Below are 24,159 nucleotides of genomic sequence, written 5' to 3' on the forward strand. Positions count from 1 at the left end.
GCAGTCACAGAGTCTACACGAGATCACAATCTGGAGAAAAGTTTCCCTTGCTAAAACTGAAATACAAGGTAAGTGGGGCTTTGTGATTGGTGATCACCCTGGCCTGTTAACACTGATGAAGGCCGAACACGCAGTGGCTGAGATGTAAAGCCGGCTGGGACCTTGTCTGCGAATCTGCAGTTTTAGTGTTGATAACTGGAACACAGGATTGGCTTATGGGAAGTTTAAAAGTATGTGAAGTGATTAAAAATAACAGAAATGAAGCACGCCATGAGCAGGCTTGCAAATTAAACAACTCATTGAAACCAGGACATTGCTTCTGAACTACTGTAGTAAACTGGTAAACTGCTTGACGTCTAGTGCTATTCACTCAGGCGACGGACAGAGGAACTGGACAGGACATTCCGATTTTAAGCTCAGCCAGCGCATAAGTTCAGCTATTTGCCAGGCGACAGAAATCCTTCTACCGATCGCAAGCTCGGCTGAGCGAAAAACGATGCCGAAAAATTTGATTGTTTACTTGTCATTGAATCAGTGCAGCACTAACAGAAACTACACAATACATACTGTCAATGTTTTTTGTGTTTGTTTCTTTCAAACTAAATTTTAAGAAAATTTATTTTGGGATAGAGTGTGCGTCCAGATGACTCTTCTCTTTATGTTGCGTTTTTCCCAAATTTGCACCTCAGTAATTTTGGGGTGTGAGTTCTTTTTTTTCCCCCCATTTTGTGTCTTTCTAACAACAATGCTTTGTTCAGCTTCACTAGTAGTTGTGCTCTGTTTGTACCAAGACAGCATCAACAATGTAAAATCAAAACAAAAATTAAAATGGAGAAACAATTTTTTTTGTATTACTTGCCAGCTCACATGGCTTCTTAGCCATGGCTCTGGAATGGAAATGAAAAGGCACACCTATCATACAGTCCAAGAAGAGCAATCATTATTTCCTCATTCAAAGAACTTCTAGCCTGACACGTCAAGGATACAAATTGTTCTAAACACCGCAAGGCTTTCTCTACATTAATGCAAAAAGATTCCAAGAAACAAACTTGTGTAATCATGAAACTAAAGATTCTACACTGATATGCAATTGCATCAGCAATTTCAGATTCTAAGAATCTAAAATATATTGGCCTGAAAACAACTTTTGTTGTTCTGCAAAAACATGTACATACTGTGTCACCAAGTTTACTGGCTTGAAACTCCAACAATCCATGAGGTTTATATCCTCCCCTATTGATCAGACTCAAATTCTGTTCTTCACAAAATTAGAGAGAGAAGTAACTTACGATCTACTCTGAGCTGCCAAAGCATGCTCCTGACAAGCCATTCTATATATTAACTCAGTGAGCATGCATGCCAAGCATGCTCTTTAAACCGAAATGGTCACCTGCTCTTCTGTTCTTTATATATCAGTTCTGCTCGAAATATTCATCCTGTTTAGGAAAGATGCAGCCACAAGTTAAAGATATTTTACTCTAGTATGTTAATGAAGCTGCCGTGCATCAATTGCTACCCTCAGTTTTATCGATTTGTTTACTTTCAGAAAAGAGACACTTTCTTAACCTCCTTTTTTTTTTACCAAGCAGTGCTATCTTTGCGATCGTGCACTGTAGCAGAAAGACGCAACACTGCTGGAGCTGTATATACATCTATTCGCACTCAAGGCAGTCAAAAGCCCTGCATCAGCTCAGAGTATTTATATCTAAATGGTGACATCTACACCAGTATGTGTGTTCCAACATCCGATTCTCTTTTCAAACAACCACGCACTCTGTTCTCAGCGGGGCAGAGACATGGCTACACCAGTATGTGCTTTCTGAGAAAAGTGTCCTTCTAGATTCTGAGCAAAATAACTGTCAATTGAGTCCCGATACTTCATTTTTCAAAAGCTTCCAGGCAACCTTGCCATTTGCTATAGGTCGTGGATTACTCATATATACAGCAAGTATCACTAACCACTGCCAACCCCATCTCGGGCAGTTCTGGCTTTCAGTTCCAGAGGTCTGAAAGAGCAAATAAAAGAGAATTCAGCTTTCTTCTCATTAAAGAATTACTCTTGGACATCCTGAGCTTATTTGAATTCTGAACATTTTAACCCCATCTGTAATTCAAGTGTGGACGCTGTTGTTTGGTTTGGTGATAAACACGATTCGCCCAAGCAGAAAATACAGCCCCCCACTGCTGCAAAAGAAGAGTCAGGGTCCCTCCTGCATAGCAACCTTCAGATATAAACCCCTAAAACAACATCCTTTCTTTGAACTTCAAAGCGCAGGCATAACAATTCTAGCACATAGCAGGACATCTTAAAAATACAACACAGCATCAAATCAGAAATGTCTGTATGATTAATGAATCCACAATGTACTGCTGAGATTCCACCTGAAGGTAAGGCTCACTCCATGAACTGCAGTGATCCAAACCTATCACTCTCGGGCACCATTTACCCTTATGGAGCAACAGAGAAGACTACTGGTGCTGCATCTTTTAAAAGCACTTCATACAGGAAAACCCCGTCTACAAAAAAATCTCCCATGCACCTTTACCCCCGTTTTAAATAAGCCTTGATATGGAGATAACCAAAAGGAGTCCAGGTGAAAATTAATAGTGCCAAATCAATTATCAATGCCAAAAAGTGTGTCACAAAAAGGTGGTTATTACAGTTTGGTAATTTTAGCGAAGAAAATCAATGATTGGCTTTTCCATTTAGAGCAAATCACAACCTAGAAAAAACAATAATCAGTAAAATATATCATTTTAAATCAAACAGTGTTACATACAGTACAGCTTAGCTTCATTAGTTCCTATAAGCTTTTGGCCTTCACTGTCAAGTGTGGAAGTGATGTTTACTGCTGATGCCCACAGATCAACAAAGACGTTCTGTCAATGCAGCACAGAAATAGGGAAACAAACTAGGAAACTGAAACCTAAGTAAAGACACAGAAGTTACAAACTAAATGTACAGAACTATACTATTTACTCACTAATTTCTTGCATTCCCATAAAGTGATAATGTACTTTGCAATTCAAATCAATTTCCCTCAAAAGACATCTTGCTTTCTTCTGCTTTTAAATTAGTGTTATAAACTAATTTAAAAGCTAATTTAATCTAACAAAATTCTGTTCATAAAGAGTATGAGTAACTAACCAATTTTGACAACACACACAACTTCTTCATAGTAACTCAGTTAATGTTTAAAATAGGTCCCTTTTATATTCCAGTATACTGAAGAAACAGCAAATCCTGCAATTATGTCAAGATACTACCATCTTGAAGCGCAATCCACAGAAAGCTCTTTATTTTAAAGATTGCATATTTCTGGACAGGCTGGTTGGCAGTCCGATTGATTGATTAAATGCTGAAAAGCACAAAGAAGTGTGTAACAGTAGGGTGGCTATTTTTGGTATGATAAATATCCCATTCTGCCTTTTAACTTTTGCACACACTTGCATTAGATAAGTTACTTAAAGGTTTGTTGACAACTGCAGTGAGGCAATGCAGAGTTTTTTTTTTTAACTTAACGGGAGAATTCCTGGTTCACAATGTCCCAAGCCTGCAGCACTGGGGCTCTAGGGTCTATCTGTGTGGAGTCCACAAGTTCTCCCCCAATCAGGCGGGTTTCCTCCGGATGCCCCAGTTTCGACCCACAGTCCGTAGACATACAGACAGGTTGACTGTAAGAAAAACTGGGCCTGGTGTGCGTGTGTCTGCCCTACGAGAGACTGGCGTCCTGTCCAGGGTGTGTCCTGCCTTGCGCCTGTTGTTTGTCCCCCCGCGACCCTGAATTGGATGAAGCAGTGAGAAAACGGAGGGAAACTTTCAAAAGATCGGTACCTTTCAACAATAAGATCCCGTAGATGTTTAGTCAGCTCCTTGCAGACCATGGCTATCCCAGTAGGATGCAACTGAGAAAGTTTCAAGGAAATCCTACGGGAACAGCTGATTTTTATCATATATTTTAGAATCACTTTCTTTGATGGCAGGTGCATGCTACTTACTTTTGGACATGACTTTGAATGTGATTGGTTAACTCTGAACACAGCTACAGCCCCCATTACAAAAAGGTGTGCACACTTATGCAACCAGTGTTTTGTAATTTCAATTATTTTTCCTAATAATTATCTATTTGTTTTTCTTTTGAATTTTGTTGGTTGCAATGTCACATTAAAGATGGAAAAATGTCTGACATGATGTATCTTGATTTCTGGCTTTACATCACAAACACCTGCAATTTCAATAAGGGTGTGTAGACTTTTTATATCCACTGTAGCTAACCTAGCAGCCATCGTGTGTAACATTGCTTAGGCTATATGTTAATAAAAACTAGCTGGTGGAATTTTGTCATGTTTTCCTCGCAGATTGTTAAATGCAGATTTTTCATCGAATCCTTGTTAATGAGGTGGCACATTATAACTCACAAGGACTGTAGAAGTGAGGTGCAGGAGGAATATTGTCGAGGTTGCAATTCTGCAAAGGAAAGACTAAGGAGAGAAGCCCCTTCTGCTGACTGCTTCTGATCCCACCACCACTAACACCATACAAGCAGTTTCATACCCTAACACACCTTTTATCAACCAGCACCCAAGCCCTAAACCAACAATATCTTAAATAACACACCGAGATGGAACTGTTCCCACTGCTAGAGGTTCGTTGATGGTAGGTCTGTAGTCCCTCTTTAGCCCTGCCAGCCACATTCCTCATCATGGACTAATTCAGGCACTAGGCATCAGGAGGACATGCATGTGTCTGGTCTGAGAAGTGGTTAATAGTCAATGGTCAACCCAGTGGACTCTTCCATTATCAACTATGAAACACGACGGAAAAGACACACTTTAAAACTATGTGGAGGCGCTTCAAAACTGAGAACAGGGACCACTTCTGTTGGGCAAAGGGTGGAAGGAGCCTGGAACCAGCTATCCTGCCATGATGTTAAAGCTGAAACGCTGGCTCCTTTCAAGAAACAGCTGGGTGAGACTCTTGGATCAATTAACTACTAACTACCAAACGGGCTCGATGAGCCGAATGCCCCTTCCGTCTGTAAGCCTGTATCACCGCGGTTTTATGAAAATACCAAACAGCAGACCTTCCTCAGCAAGCAATTTACAATCCTCAAAGTCATCGACAAAACCAGGCCAAGTGACACAAGGACAGCACCTCGCATGTTCTAGTTGAGAGTCAGGGCATAGGGTACTGAAAACAGGAGGCACTTATTCGCATTGGAAACAAACCACCCATTCTTGAAATCTTCAAGTTAACTCTCCGGGATCCTTCAAGAAACAGCCAACCAACTAAGCAAGTAAGATGTGACAAGGGACTTCTCCCTCCAAAGTTTCCCTAAGATCCACGTGTTCCGTGAACTAATGTGCTCAAATGAAAACTTCTATGTTTAATATAATTAATCTTTATGTCAGACTTTCATTAATACCATGCTGATCTGATTTTACCTTCTCACATACTGTATAGAAAATGTAGTTTTCTATTGCAGTTAAAGTTCTTCTCTGAAGTGTAAGAGGACCAGGTGAAGGGTCATTTATAACTGGTATTTCCGGAATGAAACACTTAATATACTCGATATAGACCTGGGCAAGATGGCCGCCAAGGAGAACCAGCTGACCCACTGTTGGAAAAGGCCTATGCAGCGAAACAATGAGACACAGGTGAGCTACATCAGGAAACAGAATATAAATGCCCCAGAGGCGGTGAGCCATTGCGGAAAACGATAAGGTGAATGCGTTTTGGAGGAAGAAGAGGATTAGGATTGTGGTTGAAAGGATTAAGGAACAACGGGCTATGCTTTATGGATTACGACTTGGTTACGGTACGGATTTGTGTGGACATGCAAACTTTGGAATTTGGATTGTTTAAGGTAACTGGAGACGGGTTACGGATCGGAATTGAAAAACGTACAGACAAAGAAACGGAGACGATCAGTGTGGTGTGAGTAACATCCCTTTTACACCTGCTTTTCCCCCGGTGACACCACAGAAGGCATACTAAGATCTTTCAACCACAAGGATGTGTTTACGATGTCCTGGTGAGAGATGTCATATACCTACTGGCACTCAAATGAGCACATTTACTCTGGATTAAAGTTAGCTTCAGTTAAGCTTAGTGCAAAACAGAGTTTACTGGCCCATGTTCTATACGAACTACACAGAGAAGGAAACAAACAGATGTTCAGCGTGAAAACAACCGTGAGCATGCCGGACAGGGTACCAAGGCACATAAGTGCTGCAGTTTTAAAGGAGAGATATAAAGATTTAACAAGTCCTGAAACCTGGAACTGTCCTCATTTGCAACATTATGTATTTAAAATGCATAACTACAACAATACAAGTAGGAATATACTTTTCTAACCCTTAGCCCCTACTTGCTAGCTAAATAATACTGGCATAGAGCAGTAACTACACAGCTGGTTCCCCAATTAAGGGAAATGATTACAAAAAGCAACCACAGACCATACGTGATGACATAAAAATGTTTGAGGACTTTGTCGGAATTTGTGTATTGAAGACATTGTGTTTCATACAGTTCACTGCCATATCTCAGAAAAAGTATGCATTTATGTGAGTGAGTTTAACACATACATTACAAAAATCTAATTATAAAGCTATTCAAATTAGGAAACAGAAAGATCAAAATCATGATCAAAGTTTCTCAGGCAATCTATTTTAGGACTTGTTTTTATTCAGTGAGATTCTACTTTTTAATTAAGTGAAAAAAAAACCTTAAAACTCAGAATGTTAAAACAAATAGAAAGTGTTGTTTAGTACAGAAGATAAATGCTTAATGCTTAAATAAAAAAAAAACAAAACAAATAAGTTACCTCTCCAAGAGCCTCATATCGCTTTTGGTTCCATCTGTGCAGGTCCTCTCGATAATTGAAAACAAACGGCTCTCCAGTTTTGATGTGCCTTAACTGCCCCTCTAAACAAAAAAAAACCAAAACAACAAATATTTAAAACTCCAATACATTATAAAAAAAGAGCACAGTCCCACACAGAAAAACAAAACGGGACAGCACTCAAATCTGACTGTGGCTCCACAAAGCAGCTGGTGGGACGGCCAGGTAGGGCTCGCACAGCTGTGTTCCATCACTGGCAAACTCCCACAGAAGCGCTGCGATCTCAGACACCAGAAGACTAAGACAACAATGGTGAGGAGATCAAAATAAAAGTTTATTGCTCGCTTCTTGCTTCAAAGCATCTTATAGCCAATAAATCTATATTTCATGACAAAATCAGTCTTCGCACTTTTAAAAGGAAGCAGAGAGAAGTCTGTCTGAAACAGGGCCATGGTCTGTTACCCTGCCTTCAGAACAGCTCTGCGTCTTTCAAAGGTGGAAATATAACACCAGCAAGACATCGTACCTTAACGTGACCAAAGGCAACGTGTCTTCTCTTCTCTTTAGCTACTCTAAAGCCAATCTAGATGCCCAGACATGGACCACTGACTTCTATTAAACGAGATAGTGAAAAATCATACCAGATAAGTGTGCAGATTTTGTCTATAATCAAATTTGTTTTTTTAAAACAGCTGCCACTCATCCTGAAACTATTTCTGATCACTGAGCTCAGTGCAGCATTTCTGCTGTCAGTCTTCTCTGTATGTTGGAATTCATAACTACTGTAACATTAATAAACGCTGTTTAGGTTTGACCTTGAACCCAATTGCAAGCCATGAAGACCTTTTTCCTGCATCCTTGATTTCAAGCAATTAAAACATTTTTTGGCCTGAATAACAGCTACAAGCTACAAAGCACTTCAAACCATTTCCAATCACAACTTAAGTTTCCTTCTGGGCAGCTGCCAACCATGGCTCAGACAACTGCCTTGGCCTGCAAATTCTGCACATTTCTACTAGATCCACTTGAGATCTAGTTCAGCACTGGGATGCCAATGAAAAGGACAACAGTGTTTTTTCTGCAGTTCTGAATCATCTTGGCAGGTTGTGGAGGTACGGTTTCAGAGAGCACTGATCAGCTTTATTCTGGCAATATCACAAAATGTTGTCCTTTTCTACACTACACTGTGAAGGACAAAGAAAAGCACGACCGCAATACTGGTAAATTATGCCTGAGATTATCTGAAATAAGGATAGGAAGGTTTTGTGATCCTGTATCTCACCTGATAGCTATGACTTGAGGCAGCACATAATTTCAACATAAACTCTCTGAACTTGCGTAGGGTTCTATACTCGCTAGAATGCCAAGCACCAACTTCATTAACGCAACCACAATCTTTATTCCCACAGGCTAATCTCCTATCAGTGCCACATATTTTATAACCAACATTTGCATTCCAAAATGCAACAACTGGCTTGGACTGTGTATGTGTGTGCTTTTGTCACTATCTCACCCAGGTCAGGCACAGGAAGAAAACACAGGTGAATGGAGGGATTCAGAATCAATACCACTCAAACTTAAAGAGAAAAAACATACAGTGGCTATCAAAAGTATTCACCCCCCCGGGCTTTTTCACATTTTACTGTTACAATATAGAATCACAATGCATTTGGGATCTTTTGATCAACACAAAACACATTATAATGTCAAAGTGAAAACAAAATCTGACAACGGATCCTCCTGAATTATTTATAGATATAAAACAAAAAATAAGCAGTTCAGGTAGGTAGCTGCGTCAGCAGGCGTAGTCTGCAAAGAAACAAGTCATAGGTTTATTCCATGCTGAAAAGAGAAGAGAGAAAACACGTTTTGGATGTGGAGCCTTCCTCAGGTGTGAGAAAGACAGGGCAGACAGCAAAGATGAGACAACACAGGAGAACAAAAGCCAGGAGAGAGGAGGAGGCAGGAACAGGGGAGAGGCAGAGTGACCAATCAAGTGATGCGAGGTCAAGAGAGGTGAGGAGAGGTGTGAAGTCGAAACATACAAATGAATAGAGAGAATTAGAAGAAAACAAGTCTGTCATTGAGACGGAAGGGCGAAGGTGTGAACCACATTTCAGGATAACTTTAGTTTCTGAAGTCTTTCTGCTTGAAGAGTTAAGAAACCCTTTTGGGGGGGAGGGGTTTCAGGGTGATCATGGCCGTCAGAGATGAAATGAGAAACTATGGGCTTGGAGGAATCTTTCATTCTCACAGCCCTAACATGTTCTCTGAAGCGGTCTCCAAGCACTAGTCAGTGAGGCCATCAAGAGGCCCGTGACACTTCTAAAGGAGTTACAGTCTTCCATGGCTGTAGATGGGAGAAACCAGTCAAAGGACTATGACTGGTCAGAAACAAAAAACCTATACGCAGAAAGAAAGCAGCTCATAAAATGATGGATAATGTCAACAGCTTTATACCATACGGCGTCACAGGAAGCCAGGGCCTATGCGGCTAACAAGGAGCACAAGGCAGGGTACACCCTGGACAGGACACCAGTCCATTGCAGGGCCAGCGCAAGCCAATCACACATGGGGACTATTTAGAGGCTGGACACCGGCCTCTAACTTCTTAGTTAGTCTTAGTTACCCCGGACACTGGGATACAGTATATCCCTACTCTTCTCGAGAAATGCCCGGAGATCTTTAATGACCAGTGAGAGTCAGGACCTCGGTTTAACGTCTCATCTGAAAGACGTGCCCACTACAGTAGAGTGTCCCGTAGACACCACACAGACTGCTGGGAGAGCGCCCCCCGTTGGCCCCACTAACACCACTTCCAGCAGCAACCATAGCTTCCCAGGAGGTCTCCCATCCAGGTACTGACCAGGCTCAACCCTGCTGAGCTTCAGTGGGCTGCCAGTTGAGAGCTGCAGGGTGATGTAGCTGCTGGCCACGATGGATAATTTATATATTTATATTATTTTATATTATATAATTTATATAGCCAATTCAGGGCATCTGGGGAGCTGGAGCCTATCCTGGCAAACAACGCGCGCAAGGTGTGACACACCCTGGATGGGACGCCAGCCCACTGCAAGGCACACACAGACACACACTCGCACCGGGAAGAAGTTCCTCAGAGGCCAGTGAACCTGCCAGAATGCTTCTGAACTGTGAAAGGACACCGAAGAACCTGGAGGAAACCTGTGCAAACACAGGAACAAACTCCACAAGCCAAACTGCACCCCTGGTCCAAAACCTGACCCAGGAAGCAGTAGGTATCTCATGTAAGTAGAATATAAATAAGTATTTTTGGATTCACAACTGGTTAATCTGTAGAACACAAAGAGCACAATTATAAGAGGGGCTCAAATTAGGGTGACGTGATTACCAGAGTACCACAGGGTTCTGTATTGGGACCACTGCTCTTCTTAATTGCCAAAACAGAAACAGCAGAGCCCACTGAGCCTTTAAAAAAGAAGAAAAGGTCCACGCGACCTTCACTCAGCTGATTCTTGCTGCTGTACGTCCTCTCAGCTCATCTCCACTCTGTGGCTGACAGGGCCATTTGTCGCTGTGCCTCTATGCTCTGGGACACCATCCCAAAAGAAACTAGAGACTAGATATTTTAAGTCCAATAATTCACATGATACCCTGGAAATGTATCTTGTACACAAAGAACTTTTGTGAGTTTTTTATATTCTGTATCTGCTTTGTTTTTACCCATCTTTATTGTGTAATGTGCTTTTTAAATACTGTAAAATGCATTGAGGTGACTATATAAACTAAAGTTTATTACAATAATACTTGATTTATTACTTACAGTAGCGACATTTTTAATAAAAGCAATAAAAAAAAGTAATTTTTGATTCCAAATCCTTTTGTTTCAATGAAAAATCCATTGCACGTTAGGCAGGAATGATACACTGTTCAAGCGGTACAGATCATTAATGGAGATCCTCCAATGGCAATAACGTACTCTGCTGTGATTTTTACCTTTGACCTCACCCAATTCACGTTCTGCTCTGGTAGGGATTCGAAAATGAATCACTTTTGAAGAGCTGTATCTTGTGATCTGGGATGTCTCCTCATTTTTTAAACTGGAGCCATCTCTCCGAAAGGCAAAGCATGAATGGAAATTTCTAACAAAATCAAAAAAGGTCAAAGCGATGGATTGCACTCGGCGTGACCTCACTTTTTCGTAAAACAGAAGTATGTGCATTATGTGTTGTTTTATTATTAGAACAAAGGCCTTTAGAAGTCAAATAAAAAAAAAACTGCACCAGCAAAACGTAAGAATGCAATTGGGATTCTTCTGCCCCAGGCAAAGAATTTCCCAAGGCCCCCTTCAGCACCCAAGGTTAAACTATCTGCTGCATGCAGGCAGCACTCCAAGGTTAGACACACAAGAGATCTTGCTCAGCTCCAACCTGGAGAGAACATGCAGGCCGAAATGGAGGTGAAATTCGTCTGAAACAGTTTACAGACCAGACATGAAGGCATTCTATTTCTCAAGGTAAAGTTACCTGGCATCTCTGTGCTGTAATCTAGCCCCACTTTAGCTAACCGCTCTGTTTCCAACACCTTTTCATTCCCATCGCGGCAAGACAACTTACCTGTGTGTTCAGATGAGCTGTTGTATGTTAATGTGATCTGTGCTGTGCTTATTTCATTGTGACACTAAACAAGCACAAATGTGCAACAGCAAGCTGAGCTTAAAAAGTTTTAAATTGACTCAGCCTGAAGGGTTGGTACATTCTGAATTATTCTGCAACAGCAAAAAACCAAAACAGACTGAAGATGAAAGATTTTTAAACACTTTAAAATGTATCACTTATCCCTGGTAACCAAGCAATAAGTTACCATTTGCTTGCTAAATAAAAATTACACTATTTGCTTTTATCATTAGCAGTTCAACAAAATATAATGTTAAAAGCTTGTTTTGAGTCAGTTTCATTCCTTAGAGATACAGAAAAAATTGGCTTGAAAATGGCAAGTGAACTGAACTACCTAGAAGAAATAAATTATGCATTCATAGAGGGGAAAACCGAAATCTTTTCAACAGCAATGCCTAAGAGAAGAAAGCTGAAATTATGATAAAACTGAAAATGCACTGAAAGTTCAGCTCCACCGCCTTTACAACACAGCCTCTCTGAGGAATTTGCTTCCCGAACTTTTTTTTCTTTTCACAATAATTAGCGTGCTGTTCTAATTTTTTTGCTTAATTAGGTGTACATAACCTTGGATTTCCAGTAATGAAAAAGCTGAGGGCTATTGTGATGAAGCCGTCAGCTTTCTGATTAAAATAAGATGTCTCCATGAAATATGTTTTTTCATTTAAAGAACTTGCTATTTAAATACCGCAGCTCTTATCTCTTGTTCCTCTTCCAGTCACAAGCAGACGTCTGCTCTACGCTACTGTGAAAAGCACTACGGTCTTAACATTTAAAACTGCAGATACAGCAGCAACTAGTGCGTTTAAAAGGTGCAGAACAGCATTTTCTAATACTGAATCTGAACCTCCATTTCTGAATCTGCGCGTTATTCAAAAGAAACATGCTCTACACCTTCTCATGTGAAACATGCTAATTTATTGATAGATGAGCAACAATCAACACAAACTGAAAAGTGAATTGTTTCCTTAATTTCAAAAACACTGCTCACCTCTTCACTTCCTGTTTAATTTAAGCATGGCTTTACTACCTTGACACACTAAATAAGTGTGCTGTGTCTCCTATTAGACTTCATCATCGTCATCGTCGTCGTCATCTACCATATCCACTTTGGAAGTAAATAGCAGTGCCACTAAGCAAAAAATCTGTGTATCATTCAGTTTCAACAGAAACACCAAAAGCACCTCACCTCCGTTCTTCTACTTCACACAGTTGTGGAAGCCTGCCATTACAAAATTGATCCTCAAACACTTAACTGACCTCACTTTTTGGTCACTGCAAAATGCTTTGGATAACAACAGCTGGCTGAAAGAAAGACTTGCAATGGTTTCTCTTCCTGTCTAAGGAAGGAGCCCATATTTATAGGACCAAGCCTTCCTGTAGCATGGTATTGGTATTGGATAAAAGCATTTTAGGATTCCACTAGCTCACACACAGTTGCCACTGAATCCATTAAGTCCACCAGGTGCGTTAGGTAATTCAGATGCAGAATAAATCACAAGTTTCGTCCAGCTGCACCTTGCAGGAGCCTCCACCATCTGGCTGGGACACACAGGGTGAAATAACTCCCTAGGTGAACCCTGGCTTTAATCCTTTGCATCATGCTCAGATCAAACTTCCCCTCCGTCCCCCTTTGCTTTAGACTAAAGAGATTCAGCTCCTGATGACCATCCCATGAGACCGGAAATTATTCTCCTCATTCTTCTGTGAACTAACTTGAAGGGTAATTATACTTAAATAATAAATAATACCAACTTTGATGGCAGTTGAAATAAAGTAAACAATCTTGTCACCAGTTCAAATCACCAGATAATATGATCCCGACAGCCAGGAATGAAAACTGAAAATGAAGCAGATGATGTGTTTTCTTGTTTCCCTGGCACAGTGAGAGAGCAGATCAATGAGGAGGAGCAACATTAAGATATCGATTTAAATACATTATTTTTATAAAACATAACACACAAATGCATAAACTACTAATACAAATTATTTCCCAAGATTTTTAATCTTCATCCGCTGATCTACAGTCCAAAACTACCCTCACTCTTCCCCTCAAATAAGAACCAACATTACTGCAAGCTAATCAAAACACAGCAGTTTAGGGAGGTAAGGTTGGTTTCTGTAATTGAAAACCTTCCACGACTGATGTCAAATTATGTTAACTGCTTCTCTAATTAGACAGTGCATCCAGAGATACCAGTATTGCCAAGCAGGTACAAAAAGTAAAATAAATATTCTCTTTTGCTACCAAATTTAATTGAGGTCTTCTCCATTGAAATATTCTGAAATATTTACAGTATGTCGCTGTCCTTCAATAGCAGAGATGGTGCTTCATATTTGTGGGCAGATGGAACTCACTTGTCTCGATTCATTTCAGATGATGAGACACAGTTATGGCCGACTCTAAGACCAACTAATTAGACTCTTAATAATAATTAATTATTAATATAATTAATACTAATCTGGCCTTTCCAGAACCGCATTTTTTCCCTTAGCTTGCTGTTTCATTACCTGACAGTGAGAGTGTCAGTACCCCACTGACAGGGTCTTCTTATACCATTACTTGTCTGTCTCAGCAATAGATTTCTGACTGGACAGAGAGCACTCTAAATAAACTGCATGACCTACCAATCTCTAAACTGCATAGCTCTCCACACATAGAGGAGAAGCCAGTTGCCTGAGCAGCCCATCAGTGTGCCTTTATTGTTCACTGCACAGTTATGGCTTAATGGTACAGAATTCAAATTCATGAAATTACATTAAAATGTCTAATGTTAAAAGTCATAATCCATATTAGGATAACTAGTATTCCCCCAGCACACACCAAGAATCCTTCTGTAGAACAGCAAACAAAACTGAACGCAGTATTAAAAATGCATTGCATTAGACGTCTTGGGCATAGCTTCCCTTGAAATAAACTCTGAATTTTGTGCTAACGAAAGTTCTGCATTTTGTGAATAAAAAACTACAAAAAGTATTTTTTTAGTGCTTCTCCACACAGATTTGATGAGGACACAGAATCTACATAAACACCCAGACCCCTTTGTATCCCAACTCCAAGCAGTTCTGTATATACAGAAATACACTAATTATGGACACCGTATAATGTTCCTAATTCCTGTGTGGATCACTTTGCAATTGCAATGCTAAATTTAACATGCCAAGTGTCTGCCGAGATTGTTTGGAAATCTTTTGCAACTTGCTTGCTATCATTTTTGTTTCCCTCCTGACCCCCACAGAATACATGTAATATAAAATTACATAACATTCTTATCTTTAACTGGTTTGATAGCCGTGCCAGAATCTAAACCACTGACTGATACAATGCCTCGCAAAAGTACTCAGATGCATCCTTAGAGTGTCCCTTCATGTGAAAACAGAAAATCATGTTTTCCAATTTTTTAAAACTTAATATTTTAAAATGCTCAAAAGGAAAACTTCTAATGGTAAGATAAGTTACAGTACATGTCAAAATAAACAATTATTTTCTATGCTGGTTCATTTTGTGAAGAAATGGATATTGCTACTATGGTCTGTCTCCAGGGTGCCAATGGTTGAAATGTGGATTTCTCAGGTAGCTACATTTTTACCTCTAGAAAAAGTAACATACGATCTCCATTCGAGACCTGAACATTTTTGGAAGATCTGGTCACCCCTTTGGTCTTACATCGAAAATCACCAATTCTAATGTAATTTGTTTTCCCCCAGTAGCATTTTGGAATTGGAGGGCTATACAGAGCCGTTCCCATATGCCAAATACCACATTCCATTATTTTATAATCTGTTTTTTCGTCGTATCACTAGACATGATGCTGCCTTACTGGCTATTTGATTGTTAATGATGGGTAAACCGAATTGTTGTTTTTAATATTATTAAAAACAAATAACAAGAATATAAAAAAAACAATTAAAGATAAAGAATAAACTGTGTTGACTGAATAAAAATCCAGTCCCATAAACTCAATATTTGTTTGGCAGCAATTACAGCTGCAAGTCTTTTTCGGGTAAATCTCTTCCAGCTTTGAACACCTGCGTGGTGCAGTATGCCCCCATTCTTCTCATCAGATTTGCTTCAACTGTCTCAAATTGCTTGGGGATCACTTATGAAGGGCAGTTTTCTAGGTTTTTAAGCAGAATTCCAATAGGATTCAAGATAGGACTTTGACTCAATGTCTGCTGATGTGTTTGTTGACTTTGACTCTTCTCAATCCGTTCCAGCATAGCTTTAGCCTTGTGCTTTGGGTCATTCTCATGTTAAAAGCTGTATTTTCATCCCATCTTTAGGTTTTCACAGATTAAAGGTGGATGCTGCACATTGGTGGTGGTGGAGGGGAGTCCACATTACCTGTAAAGCGCTTTGAGTGGAGTGTCCAGAAAAGCGCTATATAAGTGTAAGCAATTATTATTAATTATTATTATTATTATTAAAGTAGGTTTCCCTCTAAGATTTGTCTGTAATTGGCTCCATCTATTTTCTCCTCAGTCTTGACAAGCTTCCAAGTCCTAACTGACGACCAGCAGAGCTTTAACACAATGCTGCCACCACCATGCTGGACAGAAAAGATTGTTTGCTCTAGACATACCATTGTGCGTTTATACCAAAATGTTCCAATTCTGCTCAGCTAGCCACAAAACAACTTGTGCCACATGTCTGTAGGATCATTTAAATTCCTTGTTTCGGACTTCATGCAGGACTTGAGATGTCTTTTTTTTTTCTTTTTTTTTTTTACAGTAATGGCTGTCACTTCTGTCACTCAGGTTAGCTTTGACTCATGGATATTTTCTCGCCTGTCTGAGCCACTGAAGCACTGCAGCTCTTTCAAAGTCGCTGTTGACCTCACAGTCTCTCACCAGCTCCTTCATCATCATCATACAGAAAAGCCATCTGGGCCCATGTCTGCTCTAGCCAGTTTACAGTATACACTCATTAGGTCCTGAGGATTTCTGCTGTCCAGTGTAACCCATATAGGCATATAGCATAACCCTAAACTGCCTGCACCGTCCTGTTGCAGTTCTCTAGCTTTCAGTTTATCGTTGATATAGAGACCCACAAACTGTACCCATTGATTCTATACTCTCCTCCCACGGTTCGGTTACTCTTACGATGCCACTGCTCCGTCAACGCAGTGGCCTTCGGTGCTTGCACTGCGCTCTGTAAGCTCGAAGCACGGAGGGATACTGGACCTGTGAACTCAAGACTGGTCTTGATGTCTCGAGGACAAGAGGCCATGCCTCACCCAAAGGGCTGTGGGAGCAGGGCAGAGGCTAGCCAGCCATGGCGTTCCTGGCTTTTCTTTGAGACAAAGCTGGACGAGATCCTTGGATCAATTCAGGACTAACTACCAGACCAAACGGCCTCCTCTCGCTTGTAACCTTTCCTACACTCTTCTGTCCCAGTATTGCCCTGAGCTCACAGCCCCTAAATACTCCTCAACTACTCTGCACTCATGCTGTGTTCCTCCAGGGTCCAAGGTCCTGTTCTACAATCTTTACCTCATTACCTCTCTTCTCTGCATCGATCCTTTCGCCATGTGTTAAATCTCCACATTTCCCATATTTCTCCATATTTGCTTCCCTAGGCTGCATGTGGCAACTTCCTGATAAGTCCAAGCTACACGATTGCAAGCTCTTTCCTTAAATTTGCCTTCCCCTACGTTATCCACGTGAACCGTGGCAACTAGACCCACCACAGTTCTTGCCAGACCAGTTTCCACTGCATGAGTCTGCCACAATCACTACCTCCCTTTTCCCCGAGGAAAACTTGGCTCCTGGTTGTCATGGGTCACACGAGCTCACTCTGACTGGCAGCAAATAACCCAACAGCTTCTGCCAATTTAGGTGATGATGTGAATAAGGGCTGTGCTAGATAAGAGGACACCCATGTTACAGCCGTCAGTAATAAAGGACAGCATTTTAATTTCTCCCTTACTAAAATCACTTCAATAATTTTTCAACACAAACTATGACCTGCTGTCATAGATCAATAGATCTCCCTTTTTACTGACACAGGACACTTTTTCAGATACGAACAATGACATCGTTGTGACCATACTTACTTTCATTAAATGCATACTCAAATTCCTCCAAGGTCTTTGGGAAATTCAGGGGAGGCTCATCTTTCTTCATTAGCTCATCCAGGTCTATCCTAGACAACAAATCTAAGAAAAACAATTGGAGAAAAAACATGAAACATTGCATTCCAGGGGATACTGGAGTGAAGAAGAGCTCTGATATTATCAGCATATAAAATAACAACAGATTCATTCTAACAACATGCTGGAGAATAAGTCCTAGGGAGCAATATTTATTGCAGTAATATATGCAGGTCATGATGTATCATATATCACCATATATTGAGTGTAACAGCATATACAATGCCTATAGAAAGTGTTCACACACTTTTCCAAATAACACCTTTTCCCGCCTAAAAGCCTGACATCAGGACATTAAAATCACCTTTCAGTACACACTGTAACACAGCCTCCAGGTGAGAAACAAATACTCGAACATTCCGAAAAATAACAACAAATGAAATCCTAAAACAATGGCTTGGATAAGTGAGTACTTGATGGAAGCACCTGTTGGTTTGCATTGCTGCCACAATTGTCTCTGGGTGGATCTGTACTGTATTTTCACATTGTGCATTACAGCATACATCATATATCACAACATTCATTGTATACTGAATCATATCACAGCATTTGTTATGCCACATGATGTATAGATTATATACAGCATGTGTCATCTTTATTTTGCTATTCTATTCTTCCCTGGCTGTGGCACATCAAAATGTCTGCGTGACACTTTTTAAGCCTCTTGTTCAGGTTATCACCACCCCGTCACAAAGAAATGTCTGTCTGCAGGTGAGGCGATGTTCCCAACATAATTCCGAACATAATTACCAGTAGGATAAAAATGATAACAAAACACTGAACATGAAAGGAACCGAAAAACTTGAAACAATGAGTATGGGGATGAACTACTCCAGTAATTCAGAAGTCACTACTAAGCTGTGTATGAAATCAGCACCAGGACAAACCAATCTGTCACAAATTACTGACCTAGCCCAGTAACTAAAGGCAGATTTCCACTGGAAAGAAGGCATAAAAAGAGATGCCATTGGGTAGCGGGATTGCAATTGAGAGTCACCTGATGGGCTGACATTTTGATGTAATTCACATCCTTGTCTTTAGTTTAGATGTAAGAAACGGGTTCGATGTTCTCAATTTACAACCTAAAAGACAATAGTTACCATTCGCAAAATGGCTTTCAAATGCGCGTTTGTTCACCACGAGGAGCGAGCAACCTTGGTACTGCCATTTCAGTCCACTGCAAGATCACTTCATCCTTATGTTCTCTCCAACAAGCCCACAGAAGTGAACTAACACAGAATGTTTTTTGTCAAATACTTTGAAAGGCCTCACTTTCCATTTAGCTGGCAGTTTCAATTATAGGAAGTTCCCAACTTACAAACAGTACAGGGTTACAAGGTTCAGTTGTAGTTCGGTTGTTTGGAACGTGGAATGCATCTTACTAGAGAAACTATGTTATAAATAGTTGTTTGCTATCTAGGCCACCCCATAAAAGCCTATTTAACCTACTGTATAATGCAGATGAAACTGCATTAGGATAACTATCTTTTTAAACAAATGACACCACCTGATCAGATACAGCTCATCTCCTTTCTCTAAAAGGTTTGTTATATCTTCATTTCACTTCAACAGTTTTCCTTTTGTTTGATACAGGCATTATCGTGTGCACTATTCTTAAGCTTCATTTTGTGGATCACCAATGAAAGAAGTACATACTGCTCTCGAAAGGCCACAAACGAGGAACTAAGAAGCATGCTGTGTGTTACGTTGCACCAGGGATTTTGTGAGAAGGTGGACCTGTTTGCACGTACAGTTTGGGTTTCGTATGCCTGAATTATTAAAGTCATGTCTTACGGAGCTTTAGTACAATTATACAGGTGCTCTGAGATTGGTGCTCATATGCAGGGAGATTCTGCACAATATATAGCTTGAGAGTGTCGGCAAGTGTAACTGCAGCTGACCACAGCCTGGGTGAAGATGCTACTGCTCATCGCTCTGCTCAGAATTTGCTACCATATTCTAATCAAGGGAAACTAAAAGTCTCTAGGGGCTGAGTGATGTGATGATTTTGCAGATACCAATCAGGATTGCTCAGAAGCCCACATTACACTAACCAACAGTGGCATGGCAGCGACACAGGACCAGCAAGATGTGCAGCCAGACTGCCTGCATTTCTCCAGTCCTCTGGCACCCGAGCCACTGTGACGGCAGTCTCCAGCTTTGGCACAGCTCTTTTGGCTGGCTGTGGCTTTTTCAGGAGGTCTCTTTCCAGATACCCACATGCTCCCTGGTATTACATGAGCTAGTAAATCTGTTCTTTGGTATTCTATCGGGAGTCACAATGTTTTAGTGACATAAATTGCTGTTTTTGCTGTCATTATTCCATTTGGGCCTGTGTGATTATCTTCCTGTTGCCAGCCAGGCATGCAAACAAACATTCACTAGTAGTCTCACCGCCCGATCAATACTTTGTTTGTTTTAGAGGAACGATGACAGAGGCTCAGTGTTTCAGTGTTGAAACTCGGAGCAGGCTTTTCATGCAGAGGTTAATAGCTGTAAGTCATCTTTTATTCCCACAGCTATTAACCTGCTCAATTAGGACAAGGGACTGCATATTTTACTACATTTATTTTCTTTCTCATAACACACGTCTCTCATTTGTTAATGGGTTCATGTTGTGTTACAAATATATTGTGTAATGTTTTGTGTCTTTAACCCCATCTACAAAGCGAATTTCCCATCTGGGACAATAAAGTGTGTAAATAAGACATGTCAGCTCCTTCCCCCCCCAACAAAGACAAATATAGCTGCTCCTGTACCATCTATCATATCCATCGATATTAAATTAATCCACACAAGGATTCCTCACTGACCAAATTCAAAGTCTTAACAAAACACATGCCATAGGAGTAGTTAATGAAAACAGAGACCTTCAGAACTGCAATAGGAGATCAGAGCCGCAGCGTGACACGCCTGTCAGCCTAGCACTTATATACCGTAAGGCTCAATAAAGCTTCTGCTTAAGGACTCAAAGTTCGGGACAGGTGAACAGGTGAAATGCTTTAAAAAAAACACAAAAGGGTTTGGTGTTACACCTCTGTTACTTAAACGCTTCATAAGAAGCCAATATTTAACAAACGGCAAGGAGTATAATAAGGTCTTACTAGCGTGTGAAGCATAAAAGCACTACTCACCACTGACCTTTCTTTCACTGGGGCAGAATCTTCTAAAGAATCTGTTAGTTTGTTGAAGTTTATTTTTCACATTTACCACTTGTTTTGCTTTTATTGTATTTATTTTTAAAAATCTGTGCTTGCCAAAGACTTCATGAAAATTTTCCTTACGTACTGAAAACAGCAGTTGTTTAACAACTCCTGGATTCTTGGCTGTGATACAGGCCTAGCAACAATAATACTGTTTAGTCATGCAGAGCACAGCAGAAAGACCTAAGAGACCTCTGTGCTATCAAGCCCTGTTAAATACGTATGTGATTCATACATTTTACATGTATGAAAAAGATCACTCCTACACATGCAATGTCCCTGATAAATACGGTAACAAAATGATAAATTTTGTTCTTACAATTTGTAATTTAGGCAAAAGTATTGCCCAGTGTTCGCTAAACGTTTGCCTTGAAATCTTCTGTGAGTGATGCTACAGACTGCTCAGTGAAAATTCAATTTTGATGTTCTCTTTTAGAGCTTGTGTAACTAAGATCTGACCTTGAAGAGCCTTTAAGTTGAAAATTATTCTTCAGTAGTTGGTGTAAATACAGATTCTCAGCCTTCTCTGATTGCTATCTAACATATGATACACAGTGCAGTCTTTACTCTGCGTCCCTTAAAAGTAACATCATATTTTAGGATTTCAAAAATACCAGTAAACTCATGACTCAAACACAAAACATTATGATGGGTATTGAGAGGGGTTAAGAAAACGGCGCATGCAATGTTTTTCAACTCCTTACCTTTAAGTGCTGTAGTTTTCTCTTTTTCCTCTTGTCCTCCTAATTGTGCCATATTTACCCCCAGAATTAATAATATATAAGGATGAAGGCTACCTATCATGGATCTTCCTCTCTGGGTAGTTACTGCAGGCTAACCTAAATCAGTAGCGGAGGGAGAGAAAAACGTTTTAAACAATAATCACACACTTCTCAGAGGCCTGTAAAATAAATCTTTACTTTTTTTACATGAAGCGAACTTTCTAACTTGGGGCAATAAACGCGTAAAGAGAAGGAATCGTGAACTCTTCTACCTTTGCTTTTGTTTAAAGGGACAGATTTATTCGCACTTCGAGTCCACAGGGAAGATGAGAGATGTGTTTGGTACAGTTTCGGCTGGGGAGACGGCAATAAGATGAAGGCACATTGCGTGCACTGTCATTTGTACGCACCCTGGCGAACTGAGGCTGTTTAAGGCCAGAAAGCTGGTGGTAAATACGGTAGCACAAAACATTTCATCACTTCCTACCAATGCAGCTTAATAAAAGACGTATAAGTTCTAGTACTTTATTTCCATGTCCCATGTGACCAGTTTAAAGTCAAAGTGGAAATACCGTTTAGGACCATCATAGCTGGGGGGGGGGTATTTTACTGCTATTTCGTCTCTTGTATCTTTAATTCAAACAATGATCACCGCTGCAGGCAAGCAACCCTTCCGCTCTCGGCAGAAACTGGATGAGAGAACAGGCTAGCTAGTCAAGAACAGTACTGTTGTTGATGCTGCCGTTTCCGCGTGTAACTGCGTTTCCACGCAAAGAAACGAAGCCACAATGCAGATTTCACTGCTGAATTCAACACAAGGGGAAATGAAGGGAATGCAGACTTATAATGCTCAGATAGCAGACTTCTCCTACAGGGAACATCGCGGTGCAGAAAGACTCATTTATGAACCACCTTAAGGTTAACTATTTGAAATTCATATTTAAAAAAAAGTTCATTTTTATCTGTCAAGTCTTCACTCGTCGAAAAGATTAAGAAAAAAAATACAAAAAACACCCAGTAACTACAGGCCAATCTCACCCCCGTTGTTCCCCAGCTTCACTTCTATAATAACATTTATTTAAGGGGACTGTCATTCAGTGGCGCTGAAAACACAACCTGAAGATAGCAGATTTCCAGTAACGCTGTCTGCCCCCTCTATGCGCTAGCACACATAGCTACAACAGGGAAAAGACACCTTACTACAAGCATGCATATTGCTGAACTCAAACATACCATCACAACTAGAGAGAGTAGAAAATACAAACATCCTGCATCCCAGCTTCCTTAAAATCTCACTGAGCAGGACGGAAACGGCTCACAGCGGAAGCGGAAGTGCCGGGCTCCATGGAAACACGCAGCTGGAGGGAAAGTTTGAGTTTAAATTTCGTTTGGGTTGAGTGTGTGTCTGGTTTTGTTTATCTCAGCTGCAAATTTTGAATGACATGTTTAGGTAGTATTCTGCACAGAACTACACTGTTTCTCATAAAAACTCATAACCCCACTATCGTTGTTTGCTTTACGTTCTGCGTGATCTTTTTATAAACTCAATAAATGCCCGCAGATAGTTTTGAATCAGAAGACTTCATAACGTTTGTAACAAAAATGCATATAGAGGTTGGACGGGCTTAATCGAAAGGGAGAATCGCGATATTAAAAATCTACTTTATGGGCCACATTAAAATTAGCTCAGTGAAATTAAACTACAGTTTACCTTTTTAACATGAAGGGAACTGACACTGAAGACGCCACTTTCCTGATGGGGTGTTTTGCACTACACGGTGCAGTCCCAGAGTGTTTCTAAAGGTGTTTTCAGGGTTACAAAACTAAATAAAGTAGGACAAAACTACTTGAATACGTTGGTATTCATCATTATTATCTCATCTTTGGTTGCAATTTAGTAATGAAATACTTCATACAATCGGGTTTTGTGAGTGCTCATTATTCTGTAGCTATTCCCTTGAATTTACAAATGAGAAATATGCTTATGTAGTTCAGGACTGTGGATCCTTTCTGTGCATAGTAAAGCTATTAGTTATGCCCGTTTATACATTTGGGGCATAAATCATTATTATGTAAATCATACATATGCTGTTAAATTAATCCAAATAAATCTTGAGCTGCTTTTTCTAAATAATACTTTGAGATTAAGTGAAGACTGTGATTTTTGATCTACTTCATTCGGTTTTTTTTAGAAACAGATTGCTAAGGAATAAACACTTCATTTGTAGATAATGCATCGGCTTATTTAAAAGTATTTGAAAGCTCGCCATGGTCCAATAGTCTGTTTTTACAGTTTACATTTCCCATATTTAATTTTATACTGTTTTAGTTCCCAAATAAAATAATTTCCTTATCACTAGCACCATAGTGTGAGTAATGAGGTTGCCTGTCAGTTACATTAAGTGGCTGTCAACACACAAATTCAAGTCCCATGGTGAAAAACAAATTAACTGTTATTACCTATTAAATACTTAAGTAATCTAGTATTAATTATGCCTAAATTTTAAACAGGCACCCTGCCTGCACCTGTGTAACTGTGCTGTAAGGCAATCTTTAAGCTGATTGTTCATTGCGTTATGTGT

The 24,159-nt window shown here is 40.2% G+C and overlaps 1 protein-coding gene across 2 annotated transcripts in view; it reads right to left on the minus strand.

Annotated features, from left to right (window-relative positions):
• arb2a (ARB2 cotranscriptional regulator A) overlaps nt 1-22,899 on the minus strand; it is a 184,978-nt gene extending 162,079 nt beyond the window's left edge. For both annotated transcript variants that reach the window (XM_088630684.1, XM_088630683.1), the window contains exons 1-4: nt 22,811-22,899; nt 21,560-21,694; nt 17,557-17,658; nt 6,828-6,928 (exon numbers count right to left, since the gene is read on the minus strand). In XM_088630684.1, coding sequence (XP_088486810.1) covers nt 6,828-6,928; nt 17,557-17,658; nt 21,560-21,659 — 303 coding nt within the window. In that variant the 5' untranslated portion in view covers nt 21,660-21,694; nt 22,811-22,899. The remainder of the gene's footprint in view (nt 1-6,827; nt 6,929-17,556; nt 17,659-21,559; nt 21,695-22,810) is intronic.
• Between the last annotated feature and the right edge of the window lie 1,260 nt (nt 22,900-24,159).

The sequence above is a fragment of the Lepisosteus platostomus genome, chromosome 4 (assembly GCF_059453375.1).
Source record: "Lepisosteus platostomus isolate fLepPlt1 chromosome 4, fLepPlt1.hap1, whole genome shotgun sequence".
NCBI classification, from domain to species: Eukaryota; Metazoa; Chordata; class Actinopteri; order Semionotiformes; family Lepisosteidae; genus Lepisosteus; species Lepisosteus platostomus.